Raw genomic sequence first — 17801 nt, 5'->3', positions numbered from 1 at the left:
CTTTTTAAAAGCATTTAAACCTTTCTTGGCTGCAGATTTTAGATTTGCATATGAATAGTGACCCAGAATTGGAATTTTTCCAAAACAGATATAAAAACTTTTATTATGGACAAACTTAAATACATACACAAGTAGAAAGAATGGTATAATAAATCTCCATATATCTATTACCAGCTTCAACTACTAACCTATAATTAATTTTGTCTCATTGATACGTCCTCCCACATTTCTTTCCCCCTCACTTTCCGGTCCCTCTCCCCAATTTCTCAGGCTTGAATTTTTTAGAAGCAAATTCTATACATCATATAATTTCATCAGTAATATTTTAATATGAAGCACTAAAATATAAATACTTACACACAATAACAATGTGAATTTCACACCTAAAAAGATAATAATTCCTTAGTATTATCAAATATGTGGCCAATGTTCAAACTTCCCTGATTCTCTCTCTTCTAGTTTGTTTGGTTCAATTGGAATTCAAGTAAGATTCATACATGTAATTCACTGATATATCTTTTTTTTTTTTTAAGATTTTATTTATTCATTTGACAGAAATAGATACAGCCAGCGAGAGAGGGAACACAAGCAGGGGGAGTGGGAGAGGAAGAAGCAGGCTCCCAGCAGAGGAGCCTGATGTGGGGCTCGATCCCAGAACGCTGGGACCACGCCCTGAGCCGAAGGCAGACGCTTAACCGCTGTGCCACCCAGGCGCCCCACTGATATATCTTTTAATTCCATTTTAATGTATTCCTCCTCCACCTCTATTTTTGTCCTTGCAATGTAATTGTTGAAACTGGATCATATGTCCTATAGTTCCCATAGTCTAGATTTTGCTGATTATAACCCTATGGTTTATATCTTCCTTTGTTGTCCCATGTATTTTCAGTATATTGTTAGTTAGATCTAGAGAGACCTGTTAGATTCAGGTTTTGACCATTTTTGCAAGACTGCTTCATAGGTGGTATTATGTTCTTTCATCAGGAAATACATAATGTCTGTGTATTTTTTGTGATACGAATAATCATTGATATCAATAATCATTGCAAAATATGTTATAATTATAGGTGGCTTCTTCATTTATTAGCTAAATAAGTTTATAAATTGAAACTTCCCTCATTTAGAGCTAATTTCCATATGCAGTTGGGTCTGTTTCTGTATTTTCTGCTCTGTTCCATTCACCTGTACATTCATGTGCAATGCTATACAATTTTTATAATAGAGGTTTTATAATATATTTCAATATCTATTGTGGCTAGCCTCTATTTTTCTGGAATTTGTACTCATTTTTCCTTCCAGATGAACTTTATAATCCATTTTTCTAACTCCAGGAAACAAGTAATGATATTTTGTTAGAAGCATATTAAATGTATACATTAACAGAGAGTATGACATCTAAGCATCTTTATGATATTGAATCTTCTTATCTAAGAACATGGTATATCTTTCCGTTTGCTGAAGCTTACATTATGTTTTTTGGAAGATTTTGTTACATTCCTCTATCAGTTTTCTGTGGTTGCTGTAACAAATGACCATAAACTTCGTATCTAAAAATAACAAATTTATTCTCCCACAGTTTTAGAGGCCATAAGCCTAAAATCAGCTTCACTGAGCCAAAATCAAGGTGTAAGGCAGAGCTGTGTTCCCCCTGCAAGCTCTAAGAGACAGTATTTTAATTGGCTCTTCTAGCTTCTGGTAGCTGCCAGCATTCCAAGTCTTAGGGCCACTTCATTCTAATCTCTGCCTCCTTCTCCATTTTACCCCCTCCTCTTCTGGGTATCAAATCTCTGTTTGTTTCTCTCTCATAAAGACATTTGTGATTGGATTTAGAGTCTACCCAGATAATCTAGGATAATCTCCTGTCAAGATCCTTAATTTAATCACACCTGCAAAGACCTTTTTTTCTTTTAAGGTAATATTTACAGGTTCCCGGGATTAGGACCTGATCTCTGGATGCCTATATTCAGACTAATATAATTACTGTCAAAATAATTAGATTTTGGACATGTCTTTTTAAATTTATGATTAGGTATTTTCTTTCATTCTTTGTTATCAAAATAGCATCTTCTTTCTCATCTTTTAACTGGTTTATATTGGTATACTGATTTGTGTATGTTGATTTTATAACTTGCTACTTATCTAAATTCTCTCACTCCTTGCGGTAGCTTTTCAAAGGAATTCTTGTGTTGTCTCGATGTCTAATTATATCATCTACACATAAACATAGTTTAACCTTTTTCTTCCCAATTCTCGTGCTTCCTGTTATTTCCCATTATCTAATTACATTGACTAATACCTCCAACATGATTTTAAATAGTAATGGAGATATTAGTATCCTGATATTATTTCTGTCTTTAGCAGAAAATCTTTTAGTGTTTTTACAGATAGGATCTAGGGCGTATTTTTATTTTTATTTTTTTTAGGGATTTAACTTTATATTTTAAGATGAGAAATGTCAGCAATTATCTTTATAGAGCTTTTATTTATTTATTTTTCTTTATAGGGCTTTTAAAGCATTTTTCAAGTATCTAATTTATTTGGTTCTATGAGATAAAAGGGCAAATATACTATCTTAATTTTATAGTTAAGTAAATGTTGAGAGATTGAATAATTGCCTAAGGTCGTGATGCTTAGAAAGTGGTACAAGCAGGAACAGAGTAAAAAAAAAATTTTTTTTTACTGCATTAGGCTACATATTCATTTTACTTAATATTTTCCTCCAGGAAAACTATAGAGTCAGGACAATGCATTACATGCCTATGAGAATACATAAATAAGTTATTTTCCTTTTTAAAATGTGAGTTTTAATGGTTTACTATGTTGAATGATTGGATATGTGTGCTTGTATGTTTTTAGAGTAAAATATTATATATAGGTAAGTGTAAAGTCCTTTTTAAGGGCCTGACTTCAGTTGCATTTCCTCTCCTCGGAGGCAAGGTGGTATAAACTCTGACTGTTGTAGTTTTTTCTCTTTTGTAATACAAGTGCCAGACTTAAGCTTTGATTGTAGAGCCATCCATTTCAAAGACTGCTATCTTAAATATACATATTGCCAGCCACAGGCTTAGATTAAGAGCCAGGCCACCTCCCCCTACTGGGGCTCATTTGTTTTGGAGATCCTAATTGATTTTGGTAACTGCCCTATTGGACCAGTTGTTTTTCCCTGTTCCTGAGCTTCAAATTCATGCTCTTATGTTTTAAATTCATCAATAAAGAGTGAACCCTAGAGACCCCACATTTGACCCCAATAAAAGGAGAACCCCTGGCCCATTTGCATTCCCCTCCCCCACTACTCTCTCGGGCACTATCTCCCGCTCCCTTACTTTCCTGCGCTCTCCTTCTCTCCCTCTCTCTGTTTTTCTCTCTCCATCCCGCTCCACCTCCCGCCGTGTGGGCCCAAGTGTGCTATGTAATTTCCAGGTCCTATAAGAAACAAGCCTTTATTTTTTCAAAGTTTCCTGATGGTTGTTGCTGAAGGATGTCTTGCAATCATAATAAGAACCACAAGGGTCAGTCCAGTCATAACACTGATTTGGAAAGGGGAAATGTCTGTGTGCAGCTCACTCCAGGGCCCAGGTGAGCATCACCAGGCATTTCTAGTCTGCAGCCTTACTACGGATAGGAAATACAAAATAGGCAACGACCCACAAGAGTTAGGTATGTTCACCTTCTAGTCCGTTTTTCAAAATCCACAATTCACAGACAAATGCATGATATGGGATCAGTGATTTTAAGAAAATTATTACAGAGATAATATCAAAATCTACCTCCCTTTTTTCACCTATCGTTGTCATATAGATCTTGAAGTATGCGAGGCTTTTGTAAGCATAACATAAAATGCAGAATCTGCTTTTAGAATCTAGATATGCCCACAAGTCTGGTATCTTTCCACTATCACTTTGCCTCACTAAACTGTTCTCATTAAGAAATTTTTAAAATTTAGAAATATACTTTCAATTTTGATTAAATATCCATCTGGTCTTTCTAAGTTGTAATGAGTTAAGGAAAAGAGGAAAAACATGTAAATATAGAGCTTTTTTTTTTTTTTTTTTACCGTTTTGTGCTTGTGGAAGTGCTGAATAGAAGTATCTGCTGAACAGAAGGTTTGTTATTTCATTTTGCCTGCAGAGGGAGGATTTAGGTAGGAGTTATGCATTAGAGTTCGGCAAAAAGTGACTTACTTTCTTGAATTAAGTTAATTTATGTCCTTGATACTGGCAAAATCATTTCAAAATGACATGTAATACAAAACTCCAGCACTTAATATTAAAAACCATCTTAGGAGTAGGGGAGTTGAGGAGAATTTCAGAATATCTTATTCAATAATCTTTTTTGTTTTCCATGTTGGAAATGAGAGTCTTCACCAACCACTCAGATGCTGCAAAATGCCAGTATAAATAGAAGTGCCATTTTGTTGTAAGAATGAGATGTTGATGGTTTGGACCAGGAATTGGCAAGCTTTTTCTGTAAAGGGCCAGATAGTATATTCAACTTTGCCCCCCATGTGGTCTCTGTTGTAACTACTCAATTCTATTGTTGCAACCAAAAGCAACCATAGATAATACATAAACAAATGGGCAAGACCGGCTGACTTCCAATAAAACTTTATTTACAGAACAGTTAGGTGGATATTAATGTGGGAAACAAAGGCAAAAGAAAAAATTAAATTTCTTTACAACTTACAGCCAATTGACAAGTCCTTGAGACAGGCAGAGTGACCTTCCTCTAGAAACTCAATTACCTCAATGTTGATACTTTGCTATGGGCAAAAAGCAATCTTAGCTTAACATTATCCCAACCACCAGGATCCTGTAAATCTCCTTTAACATATAAAAATTCCTTTGGAAACTTTGTTTTTCTCTATCCCCCAATATATATGTTAGCAATCATCCCCCAAGCATATGGCCCACTGTTTTACATCTGAAGGTTCTCATGACTAAGGTTTTCCTAGACAGTAATAAATGACTTTTTCCTAACAATAGCTAGCCCCCTCAAGGTCCTGGAAACCTTGCTTCCAAATTCCTTAGAGACTTATGCTATCCCTAACCCCTCCCAACTTGAAAATATATAATCGGCCACCCCTCACAATCTCAGTGCAGCTCTTTCTGCCCATGGGTGCTGTCCCCTTGCTTTAATACCACCTTTTTGCACTGAAGATGTCTCAAGAATTCTTCCTTGACCGTTTGCTCTGAACCCTAACATTTCCACATCAGATATGACCCACAGGCTGTAGTTAGATCTTTGTGAGGTTGAAGGCAGTGGTATATGGGTAAACGTTCAACAGCTGGCTTTTTGGAGAGACTGGTAAGCCCAGATTTACAGCATTTGCCCTTTACATGACATTAATACTCCCACCACAGTTGATTTCAGACTATGCATTTGGTGTTACTGAGCAGGGACATAGAGAGGGATATAGAGTAGTACACTATTACATAACATTTCTACCATACATCCACACTAGATGTAAATAACCTCAAGACCATAGATAATAGTAAAATGACATAAAATAATAAGTGATGAATTTTGAATATTTATTACCTTTATTTTGAATACATTTTATTTAATTGCAAATTAAAATAATTTTTAATAATGTCTATGTTTAACATTTGGTTCACAAAATTCCTAAAAATTGAATGATTGGTTCTGGTGAGCCCGTATAAGCCAATTCCAGCACACCATTGTGGTGGAGGATATAATCAAGAATTTTGTTTTAATAAGCTACCTACTGAATCGTACGGGAGAGTAAAAGTGAAAAAATACAGAGAATTGTGTTAATATGCAACTTTTGCACAAATCTTGTTCATGCGTTTTGTTAAGAATCTGAAGATATACATATATTTTATTTAAGTGAAAATCGACTGAGGCGAAGGTGCTTTATTTCTTGATTCTTTTTTTTTTAATGATTTTTTATTTATTTGACAGAGAGAGAGACAGCCAGCGAGAGAGGGAACACAAGCAGGGGGAGTGGGAGAGGAAGAAGCAGGCTCATAGCGGAGGAGCCTGACGTGGGGCTCGATCCCAGAACGCCAGGACCACGCCCTGAGCCGAAGGCAGACGCTTAACCGCTGTGCCACCCAGCCGCCCCTATTTCTTGATTCTTGATCTCAACTTTTAAGTGATAACATGAAGTAAATTTAGAGCCGTAGATTCTGTCAATATGTCATATATAATATTAAGTTTACTTATTGTTTGATTTCTGTTTTTCCTTTAAGGCATAACCGTGACGCCTGACGAAGAACAAAACTTAAATCATTATGTAGAAGTTTTACAGAACCTAATCCTAAGTGTTCCTACTAGGGAGCCAGGTCGTGAGAAAAAATCAAAGTCTCCGAATAATGTTCATTCTATAGGACCGAAGGTATCAAGATTAAAGGAGATCATCACCCATGGAGACTCTTCGACTGAAAATGATGTTTTAATCAATCCTGTCGGTGAAGAAACCACAGCTTCCCCTACTGGAGGCTTCACACTGGAAGTCGAGAAGAAAAAACCAACTGAAACCACAGCATTCTGGTCGATTAAACCAAATAATGTTTCTGTTGTTTTACACACAGACGAACCTTATGTTGTAAAAGAGCCAGAGCCAGAACCAGAACCAGAGCCAGAGCCGGAACCAGAGCCAGAGCCAGAGCCAGAGCCAGAATTAGCACAAACTGAGGCCCCACACCCATGGCCAAACATTACTGAGACACCCCCAAGTCCAGATATCACCTCAGGCCCACCGCCGATCACCTCTTCAAGCAGGAGCACCGACATGGATACCGTCACTGAACTAGAAGATGTTCCTCAGCTCTCAGGCGAGTATGAAATGGAAAAGCCGGACGCACTAACATTTGAAAAACACCCACAGATTCTGAATAATGAAGACATTTTGAAAAAAATTTCAGATATTCATTCACAGGTACAACAGGTACCGCTTGCTGAGAGCCTCAAGCCAGAATACAGAGAGGACATTCGAGCCTCTAGAGAGCACCTAAAACGGAGCCTTGCTTTAGCAGAAGCAGCAGAACATAAACTACAAAAGATGTATAGATCCCAGCTATTACCGCTAGGACGAAGCAGTAGCGGAATTGATGACAGTGAAACTGTTATTAACATGCTGTACAATTCCAGATCTAAATTATCTGAATATTTAGATGTTAGATCTGTTCCACCAGAGATGAGACAAAAAGCTACTACAGTACTCAGTACACTGAAAAAAATATTATGTGTAAGTCGACTAGAAACTCAAAACCTTATTAGGAAGTTATTAAACAATAATATAAAAATTTTAAACCTACTTGATGTTCCATGACAAAGTTGATTGAAGCGAACTGTGCATTCATTTCACTAGAGAAATAAACATATTAGTGATTCACAAGTTGTATGAAAATATTTCCTATTGTTATTCAATGTGCTAACATCTTTACATGCCATATGTTATAAAAAAATTTTCATATGCACGAAAGCCTAATAATTTAAAATAAAATTTTGGTTCAGGAGTTTGTAGTTTTTTTCTCATTAATTAACTTTAAAAGTTATTAAGATCTAACCTTTAACATGTTTAAACTTTGATTTTACTTGAATAGATTAGTTAAATTCACCCCTTTTATAAGAGTTAAGAGACTGTGTGCAGTCTGTACGTAGCCTGTTTTTAATAATTGAATATAAATGTAAAATTTTAGTATATGTGGTCTTTATTACTCTTTCAGAGAATCTGAGTTTTCTGTCTGAATAGCAAAATTGGAACTTGAATCAGCACTTTTATTTGAATATCTGTCTGCCTCATTTGAAAGGTGGATGGTGTATGAAGATCTGTCCCTGTTTCTTTGTTGTTAAGTACTTTCGGAGTATCGGTGAGTGACTGTAACTTGGGTTTGTAATATAGTCATTCTCCCTTATTTCCCGTTTTTGTTTCTATACATATACATTGAAGCTTTGCAAATCTTTTGTCAGGAGTATGACTAACACGATTAAGGTTAACTGTGTAATATTGTGCTTATGGTGCGTGTAATTCTCTTTCATGATTTGACCAGTATTATGTTTAAATTCATTTACTTATTCATTCATCAAACCAGTTATTTATAGTTTAGTAGAGCTTTATTGGCCTTTTATACTATGTGCAGAACGAAAGGCTAGGCTTTGGGGATATAGTAAGACCTAGTTCCTTCTCTCTTTGAGGTTGTATTATAGGAGGAAAGGTAGACATTAAATAAATAACTTCAAATAATTTTTAAATTTCAGTTGTGACAAGTTGTTATGAATCTGTGAGAAGTGTGATCTCACCTAGACCAAAAATAATGGGAAAGCTATCCTGAGAAAGTAGCATTTAAGGTCAAATCTGAAGGATAAGGGTGCATGTAGGGGAAGGCGGCATTCCGGGCAGAGGGCACAGCAAGTGTGATGCTCTGAGTTGGGAATGAGTATGGCAAGTTCAAAAAGTAGCTGGAGTGCAGAAAGGTAAGGCAGAAGATCTCAGGATGGAGCTGGTGAGGCACACGGGGTTGGAATAGATCCTGCAAGGCCTTGAAGTGTACACATATTGACGATGCCAGCTGTTATCCTATGATCGGTGAGAAGCATTCGTGGATTTTAAGCAAAGGATGGGTAAGATCAAATTTGTGTTTTGTTTTTTTTTTTAAAAAAAAAAACACTCTGGCTGCAGTTTTGGAGGCAGACAAAAGTAGAAATGCACTAGGCAAAGGCCAAATTTAGCTTGATGGGTAACATCAAATTTGTGTTTTGTTTTTTTTTTAAAAAAAAAAAACACTCTGGCTGCAGTTTTGGAGGCAGACAAAAGTAGAAATGCACTAGGCAAAGGCCAAATTTAGCTTGGACTAGTTTGAAAGAAGTGCCAGTTTAGAAGTAGAATCAACAGGGGCGCCTGGGTGGCACAGCGGTTAAGCGTCTGCCTTCGGCTCAGGGCGTGATCCCGGCGTTATGGGATCGAGCCCCACATCAGGCTCCTCCTCTATGAGCCTGCTTCTTCCTCTCCCACTCCCCCTGCTTGTGTTCCCTCTCTCGCTGGCTGTCTCTATCTCTGTCGAATAAATAAATAAAATCTTTAAAAAAAAAAAAAAAGAAGTAGAATCAACAGTATTTGGGGATTGCATGGACGTGGAGACTGAGAGAGTAACAGGGATCAAAAATAATTCCTACACAATTAGCTGTATCATGAAAAAGACCACATAGGTTTCATTTCACAATAACACTCTTTACTGTTTCCTGTTGCTTGTTTTTTTTTAATTTTGTGTGTATGTTGCTTATTTTTAAAATTAATTTTACCATGGAAGATTTCAAACATGTGAAAAAGTAAACAGATTAATGTAATCGATCTGTGTACCTCATGTCCATTCTCAACAGTGACCTACTAATGACCTGCCTTGTTTCACCCATGGATTTTGCTGATTGTATCCCCGTTATGCCTTTTAATATGTTTTCCCATCCTCTGTATTTTCTGTAAATAGATAGTTGGATCTAGAGAGGCTTTATCAGACTCAGGTTTGTCTCTTTTTTCGGTCAGGATAGTGTAAATCATCTGGTTATGTTTCCTTTTGTATTTACAGAGCAGCCTTTCATGTTTATTGATAGATTATTGATCAGGTGTCGCAAAACGGCATTATCATTCCTTCCCTATTAGCTGGAATATGTCTGTAATGAGAAACCTGCTCTGCCCTATGATTTGATTCCCTAGGGGTCCAGTGTGTATTGGAAAGACATCAAATCTTTCTCTTTTTAAACAGTTTTCAAAATAATTAGTTCATAGAATCCTCCAATGGTGACCAATTTTTTAAAATTAGATCTTTATTCTTTTGGAACAGTTGGAAGCTTATAAAGAAATTGATCAGAAAATACAGAGTTCCCACATACCTCTCTCTAGTCTACCGAGGTTTCCACTATTATTTATATCTTCTATTAGTGTGGTACGTTTCTTACAACTGATGAACCCACAGTGATACATTATTATTAACTGAAGCTCCATAGTTTACATTAAGTTTCACTCTTTCTGTTGTACATTTTATGGGTTTTGACAAATATATAATAACACATATCCACCATTACAGTAGCCTACACAATAGTTTCACTGCCCTAAAAATCCCCAGTTCTTCACATAGTCATCCCTCCCTCTTCCTCCCCCATACCTCCAATCCCGGGCAATCTGAAGTTTTTTACTGTCTCTATCCTTTTGCCTTTTCTAGCATGTAGTTAGAATCATGTAGAATATAGCCTTTAAAGATTGGCTTCACTTAATATGCGTTTAAGATCCTTCCATGTCTTTTTGTGCCTTGACAGCTCATTGCTTTTAGTGCTAAGTAATATTCCATTGTATGGATGAACATAGTTTATACATTCACCTGTTGAAGGACATCTTGGTTACTCCCAAGTTTTGGCAATTATGAATAAAACTACTTCAATCATCTGTGTGCAGATTTTTGGGTAGACATAAGTTTCAATTGTGCCAGTTTTTTTTCACACCTTTGAACATGCAAAAGTTAGCACAGTTTTGTATTTTGGCCAATCTGATGGATGAGAAGTATTATCTAGTTGTTTTCATGTATATTTCTTTAACTATGAGTGAGGCCGGACATCTTTTTATATTTATATTTTTATTTCTGGAAACTTATTTCTCTACTGGTTGCTTTTCCTTAGTGAGATAGACAACCTTTTTTTTTTTTTTTTAAGATTTTATTTATTTATTTGACAGAGAGAGATACAGCCAGCGAGAGAGGGAACACAAGCAGGGGGCGTGGGAGATGGAGAGGCAGGCTCCCACCGGAGCAGGGAGCCCGATGCGGGGCTCGATCGCAGGACCCTGGGATCAGGCCCTGGGCTGAAGGCAGACGCTTAATGACTGAACTACACAGGCACCCCGACATACAACCTTTTAATGTAACAAGGAAGTTGGAATTTTGTGTCATATTTTTACAAATATTTTTGTCTAATTTATTATTTGTATTTTTATTTTTCCATGTAGAAATTGAGAACCTTTATTGATCAAATTTATACATTTTTTTTCCTTTGGGTGCGTTTGTGTTTTGTGTCTGACCTTTCCCGCTCTGAGATTTTACAAAATTCCTCTTTTTTATTTGAGTGTTCTAATGGTATCCTTTTTTAAAAAAAACTTTGTGTTTTTTAGAGAAGTTTTAGGCAAAATTAAGGAGTGGGTGCAGAGTTTCCATATCTACCCACACATGCATGGCCTCCCCCACTATCAGTTTCCCCCAACAAAGTGGTACATTTGTTACAATTGATAAACTTACACTGATGCATTATTATGACCTCCAAGCCCATCGTTTACACTAGGATTCACTTGGTGGTATACATTCTGTAGGTCTGGACAAGTGTGTAGTGATAGATTTTCACCATTATAGTATCATAAAGAGCAGTTTCATTGCCCTCAAAATCCTCTGTGCTCTGCCTACTCATTCCTCCCTCCCCTCAACTTGGCAACCACTGATCTTTTTACTGTCTCCATAGTTTTGTCTTTTCTAGAATGTTGTACAGTTGGAATCATATAGTAGGTAGCTTTTTCAGATTGTCTTCTGTCATTAAAATAAATGCACATTTAAGGTTCCTCTGTGTCTTTTCATGGCTTCATAGCTCATTTAATTTTAGCTCTGAATAATGTTGCATTGTCTGAATGTACCACAGTTTATCCATTCACCAATAAAGGACATTTTGGTCGCTTCCAAGTTTTGGCAATTATAAATAAAGCTGCTATAAACATCCATGTACAGGTATTTGTATGGACATAAGTTTTCAATTCCTTTGGGGAAATACCAAGGAGCACAATTGCTGGGTTGTACGGTAAGAGTATTCTTAGTTTTGTCGAAGCCATTAAACAGTCTTCCAAAGTGACTGTACCATTTTGCATTCCCACCAGCAATGAATGAGAGTTCTTGTTCTTCCACAGCCTCACCAGCACTTGGTGTTGTCAGTGTTCTGGATTTTTACCATTCTAACAGGTGTATAGTGGTCTCATTGTTGTGACCTATTACTTTTTAATTAAAATTTTTAAGTTTTTGATAATTATAGGTAAACATGCAGTTTTTAAGAAATAATACAAAGAGATCTAATGTATTCTTTACTCATTTCATCTAATGGTAATATCTTTAAAACTATACTACAATATCACAAGCGAGATAAATATGTTGGTATAAGATACAGAATATTAACAATACTGCAAGGATCCCTCATGTTGCCCTTTTATAGCTACCCCTACTACCCTCCTGTTTTCACACCTTCTCTAACCTCTGCTAACCACCATTTTATTCTCCATTTCCATAATTTTGTCATTTCAAGAATGTTCTATAAGTAGATTCACACAGTACGTCATCTTTGGGGATTGGCTTCTTTTCCCGCAGCTCGATTCTCCAGAGCTTGAGCAAGCTTGTTGCGTGTATCAATCCCTTCGTTTTTACTGGAGTAGTGCTGCACAGTTTGCTTAACCTGCTTAGGGGCGCCTGGGTGGCACAGCGGTTAAGCGTCTGCCTTCGGCTCAGGGCGTGATCCCGGCGTTCTGGGATCGAGCCCCACATCAGGCTCCCTGCTCTACGGGGAGCCTGCTTCTTCCTCTCCCACTCCCCCCTGCTTGTGTTCCCTCTCTCGCTGGCTGTCTCTGTCAAATAAATAAATAAAATCTTAAAAAAAAAAAAAAACATTCACCTGCTTAACAGCTTCTGGGTTATTTCCAGGCTTGGGCTATTACAAGTTCCTATAAACACTCATTTACAGTTTCTGTGCGAACCTAAGTTTTCATTTCCCCGGGGTAAATGCCCAGGAGTGAAATTGCTGTGATGTATGCTGGTTACATGTTCAGTATTGTATGGAACTGCCCACCATTTTCCAGAGTGGCTGTACCCTAGCCTAAAACCACTAGCGATGGATGAGTTTCTCTGAAACCTCACCAGCCTTTGGGGTCATCATTAACATTTATTTATTTTATTTTAAAGTGTGCAACTCAATAGTCTTAATGTATTTATAAAATTTTACAACCATCGTAACTATCTAATTCCAGAATATTTCAACACCTGCAAAAGAAAACCCCATATCCTGTAGCATTCTTCTCTCCATTCCTCTCTCCGCCAGCCTCTGACGACTGTGTTCTGTCTCTACGGATTTGCTTATTTGGACACTTCATAAGATATAATCATACAATATGTCTTCTTTTGTGCTTGGCTTCTTTTACTTAACAGTGTTTTCAAAGTTTATCCGTATTCTAGCATGTATCTGTACTTCATTACTTACGGCTGAATAGTATTCCATTATACGGATATATTGCATTTTGTTTATGCATTTCTCACTTGATAGACTTTGGGTTTTTCCCACTCTTTGGCATTAGGTATAATTCTGCTATGGATGTACACATTTTTGTGTGCGTGCAAGTTTTAAATTCTCTTGGGTTATATCTAGGAGCAGAATTATTGGATCATATGGTAACTTTATAACTTTGGGAGACTGCCAAACTGTTTTCGAAAGGGGGCGAACCATTTTTTACATTCTCCCTAGCAATATATGAGGATTTCAATTTCTTCACATCCTCCCCAACACTTACTAATGTCTTTTTTTTTTAATTACAGCCACCCTTGTGGGAGTGAAGTGGTATCTCATTGAGGTTTTGACCTGTATTTCTCTGATGGCTAATGCTGTTGTGCACCTTTTCATGTGCCTATTTGCTATTTGTATATCTACTTTGGAGAAAAGTCTATTCAGATCCTTTGCCATTTTTTAATCGGGTTCTTTGTCTTTTTATTATTGAGTTGTAATTCTTTATATATTCTGGCCACTGGCCACTTATTATATATACAATTAGAAAATATTTTTTCCCATTCTGTCAGTGGTCTTTTCACTTTCTTAATGGTATTGTTTTCAGCACAAGGATTTTAAATTTCAATATAATCCAATGTTTATTTCCTTTTGCTGTTTGTGCTTTCATGTCACATCTTAGAAACAATTTCCAAATGCAAGGTCCCATATTCAGTATGACTGGTGTCCTCATTAGAAGATTTAAAAACCACATAAAGACTGAGACATAAAGAGAACACCGTGTGATGACAGAGACATAGATTGGAAGGACAGGATCAACGGCCATCACCGAAAGTAAAAAAGAGGAAAGGCAAGACTCTGCCCAGAGTCTCAGAGGGAGAATGACCTTGCTGACACCTTGATTCTGGAATGCTAGCTTCCAAAACCACGAGAGAATACATTTCTGTTGTTTAAAGCCATCTAGTTTATGGTACTCTGTTATGACAGTCCTAGGAAACTAAAATAGTTAGGGTGTTTAATTCTTTTGTATATATTGCTTAATTCCATATATTAGTATTATTAAGGATTTTTTAAAAGATTTTATTTATTTATTTGACAGAGAGAGACAGCGAGAGAGGAAACATAAGCAGGGGGAGTGGGAGAGGGAGAAGCAGGCTTCCCGCCGAGCAGGGAGCCCTATGCGGGGCTCGATCCCAGGACATGACCTGAGCCAAAGGCAGACGCTTGACGGCTAAGCCACCCAGGTGCCCCTATTAAGGATGTTTGCACCTACTAATGGGCAATATTGGTCTGTAGTTTTCCTTTTTTGCATTTTTTTGGTCTGGTTTTGTCATCAGAGTAATATTAGCTTCATTAAATGAATCGGAGAATGTTCCTCCCTCTTCAATTTTCTGGAAAAGATTATGTAAATTTGTCTTAATTCTTCCTTCAACATTTGGTAGAATGCTGCAGTGTACCCTCAGGTTTCCCTTATCTGAAATATCTTCATTTTCCCCTCTTTCCTAAAGGATATTTTTGCTGGAAATTGGCTTTTGCGTTGATAGTTCTTTCTTTTCATCACTTTAAACATGTTGTACTAATTCCTTCCTGCCTCCATGGTTTTTGTTGGGAAACCCATTTTGATTTGCAATGTTGTTTTCTTACTGTTAAAATGTCATTTCTCTTGCACAGCTGTCAGGGGTTTTTCTGTTTTTCTTTGATGTGAATTTTCAGATAATTAACTATATAATATGTCTTGGTGTAGATTATTCCTATTTGGAATTTTTTCAGCTTCTTGAATCTATAGGCTTATGCTTTTTGCCAAGTTTGGAAAACTTTTGTCCATTATTTCTTTGAGTACCTTTTCTTTTTCTTTTTTTAAGATTTTATCTATTTATTTGAGAGAGAGAGAGTGAGTGAGAGAAAGTGAGCTAGCACAAGCAGGGAAGGAGTAGAGGGAGAGGGAGAAGCAGACTCCCCGCTGAGCAGAGAGCCTGGGACTCTGGATCATGACCCGAGCTGAAGGCAGACACTTAACTGACTAAGCCACCCAGGTGCCCTTCTTCGGGTACTTTTTCAACCCCACCTTCTTTCTTTCTGGGACTCCAATGATGTGAACACTAGATCTTCATTACAGTCCCACAGATCCTGGGGCTCTGTTCATTTATTTTTTTTTTTCATTTCACTTTCTCTTTATTGTTCAGATTGGGTAATTTCTATTATTCTATCTTCAAGTTTACTTATTATTTCCTCTGTTCTCTCTACTCTTCTGTTGAGCCCATCCACTGAGCTTTTTGCCTCAGTTATTTTATTTTTTAATTCCAAAATTTCCACTTAGTACTTCTTTATATCTTCTAGTTCTTTGCTAAGACTCTCTTTCTTTGGGGGAGATTTTTACTTTTCTCATTTATATCAAGCATGTTTGTAATGTTCATTGAAGCATTTTTATGTTGGCTGCTTTAACATCTTTGTCATATAGTTCTGAAATTGCTGTTATCTTGGTGTTGCCATCTATGGTTTATTGTATCTGCTGGATAGTGGTGAAAGTCCTGACTCTCCACTAGGCCTCCTCTGACTCCATTCTAGTGGTGAGGAGGAGGGATGACTCATTACTGCTGGATAGGGATGGAAGTTCAGGCTACCCACACACTCTTCACTAATATGAAGTGGGGGATTAAGTACACCCATTGGAGAAGAAAGTCCTGTATTCCTACTGAGCCTTCTCTAATACCACCCTGATGAGGGGAGGGTCCCTATTTGGCTTTTGCCATTGGGGATGGGGATTGAGTTGGAGGTTACTGTTTTTCTATAATGTTTGGCTGTAATAGAGTGGTTACTGTCTAAAAGTTTTGTGTGTGGCTAGCCTGCCCCTTTTTAATCCTTTGGCTAGAGAGAATGAGTTTTGTTTGGGTTTTTAGCTCAGAGTCTGCTCATGTTTCTGGTTTTTCAGCTTTTTTAGCTTTAAGTCTAGGATGTATGAAGGGGAAAGTAGTCCGGAGAATGCACCACCATGTCATTTCTTGGATTCTCTAGCCAGTATGCCTTCTTTGTTTCCCACCATTTAGAGTCTTCTTATGTTTATTTTATATGTAATGTCCAGAGTTTTTAGTTGTGCTTAGGAGTTTGTACTTTATCCTAAAGACAGTGAAAATATTTTGAAATATTTTAAGCATTTTTAACAAGTCATTCTAGTTGGGTGCAATGTAGATAAAGGATAAGAGAGAGCAAGACTGGAAGTAGAAGCCAGTTAGAAGACTGCTATAGGAATCTTAAAGACAATGATGTCCTGCACTTGGATGGTAACAAAGGAAATGGAAATAAGTCGTTGAATTTCAAAGATATTTAGGAATTAAGAATCAATAGAACTTTGTGATTGTTTGATATCCAAGATAAATAAAGGAGGCAGAAATAACGTCTATGTGTTTGACTTGCTCCACTGCGTGGGTGTTAGTGTACTTTGTTTTTTAATAGCATTTATCGCAATTATAATTTTATAGTTATTTGTATATTTATTTGTTTAATGTTTGTCTCCCACAGAGGGGCCATGAGAGTTTTGTTCACTGCTGTAATCCCAGCACCTAGCACAATGCTTGGCCTGTTATTATATGCTCAATAAATATTAATACATTACAGTATATTTAAAAGAGAGAGCATGATTGGGATGCCTGGGTGGCTCCCATGGTTAAGCAGCCAGCTCTTGATTTTGACTCAGGTCATGATCTCAGGATCCTGGGATCCTGGGGTGTGCTAGGAACTCCATGCTTAGCAGGGAGTCTGCTTGAGGATTCTTTCTCTCTCTCGCTCTCCCTCTGCCCCTCCCCCTTCTCACATATTCTCTCTCGCTGAAATAAATAAATAAATAAATCTTTAAAAAATAAAAAGAGTGAGCATGATTGTGGGGAAGATTATTTTGGAAATGTTATTTTTGAATATATTAAATTTAAGGTTCCTATGAGACATATCTCAGTTACACATTGGTCTAGCGCTTAAGAGATAGTCAGTGGAGCAAATGAGATCCAGAACAGTGGTAGAGGATTTTTACTTTATTTTTTAAAATTAAATTTAAAGTAAGTAATGTACAGTGTAATATAATTTCAGGTGTACAATGTAGTGATTTCACACTTCCATACAACACCCAGTGCTCATCACAAGTGCCCTCCTTAATCTGTATCACCTATTTAACCCATCCTCCACCCACCTCCCCTCTGGTAACCATCAGTTTGTTCTCTAGAGTTGAATCTGTTTCTTGGTTTGCCTCTCTCTTGTTTTTCCCTTGTTTGTTTTATTTCTTACATTCCACATATGAGTGAAATCATAGGTCAATGGAACAAAATAGAGAGTCCAGAAATAAACGCATTCATATATGGTCAATTAATTTTCAACACAAATGCCAAAAAATACACAATGAAAAAAGGATAGTGTCTTCAATAAGTGGTGTTGGGAAAACTGAACATTCGTATTTGTCTTTCTCTGACTGACTTATTTCTCTTGGCATAATACTCCCTAGTTCCATCCATGTCATTGTAAATGGGAAGATTTCATTCCTTTTTATGACAAAGTAATATTCCATCATATAT

At 37.0% G+C, this 17801-nt stretch overlaps 1 protein-coding gene across 1 annotated transcript in view; it reads left to right on the top strand.

Moving 5' to 3' along the window:
* Positions 1-7453, top strand: part of SPESP1 (sperm equatorial segment protein 1) — a 29648-nt gene extending 22195 nt beyond the window's left edge. The window contains exon 2 of the mRNA XM_008708540.2: positions 6213-7453. Coding sequence (XP_008706762.2) covers positions 6213-7294 — 1082 coding nt within the window. The 3' untranslated portion in view covers positions 7295-7453. The remainder of the gene's footprint in view (positions 1-6212) is intronic.
* Positions 7454-17801: the final 10348 nt, after the last annotated feature.

Source organism: Ursus maritimus, unplaced genomic scaffold (genome assembly GCF_017311325.1).
Source record: "Ursus maritimus isolate PB19 unplaced genomic scaffold, ASM1731132v1 scaffold_27, whole genome shotgun sequence".
Classification (NCBI taxonomy): Eukaryota; Metazoa; Chordata; class Mammalia; order Carnivora; family Ursidae; genus Ursus; species Ursus maritimus.
This window is presented reverse-complemented; position numbering and strand designations above follow the sequence as displayed.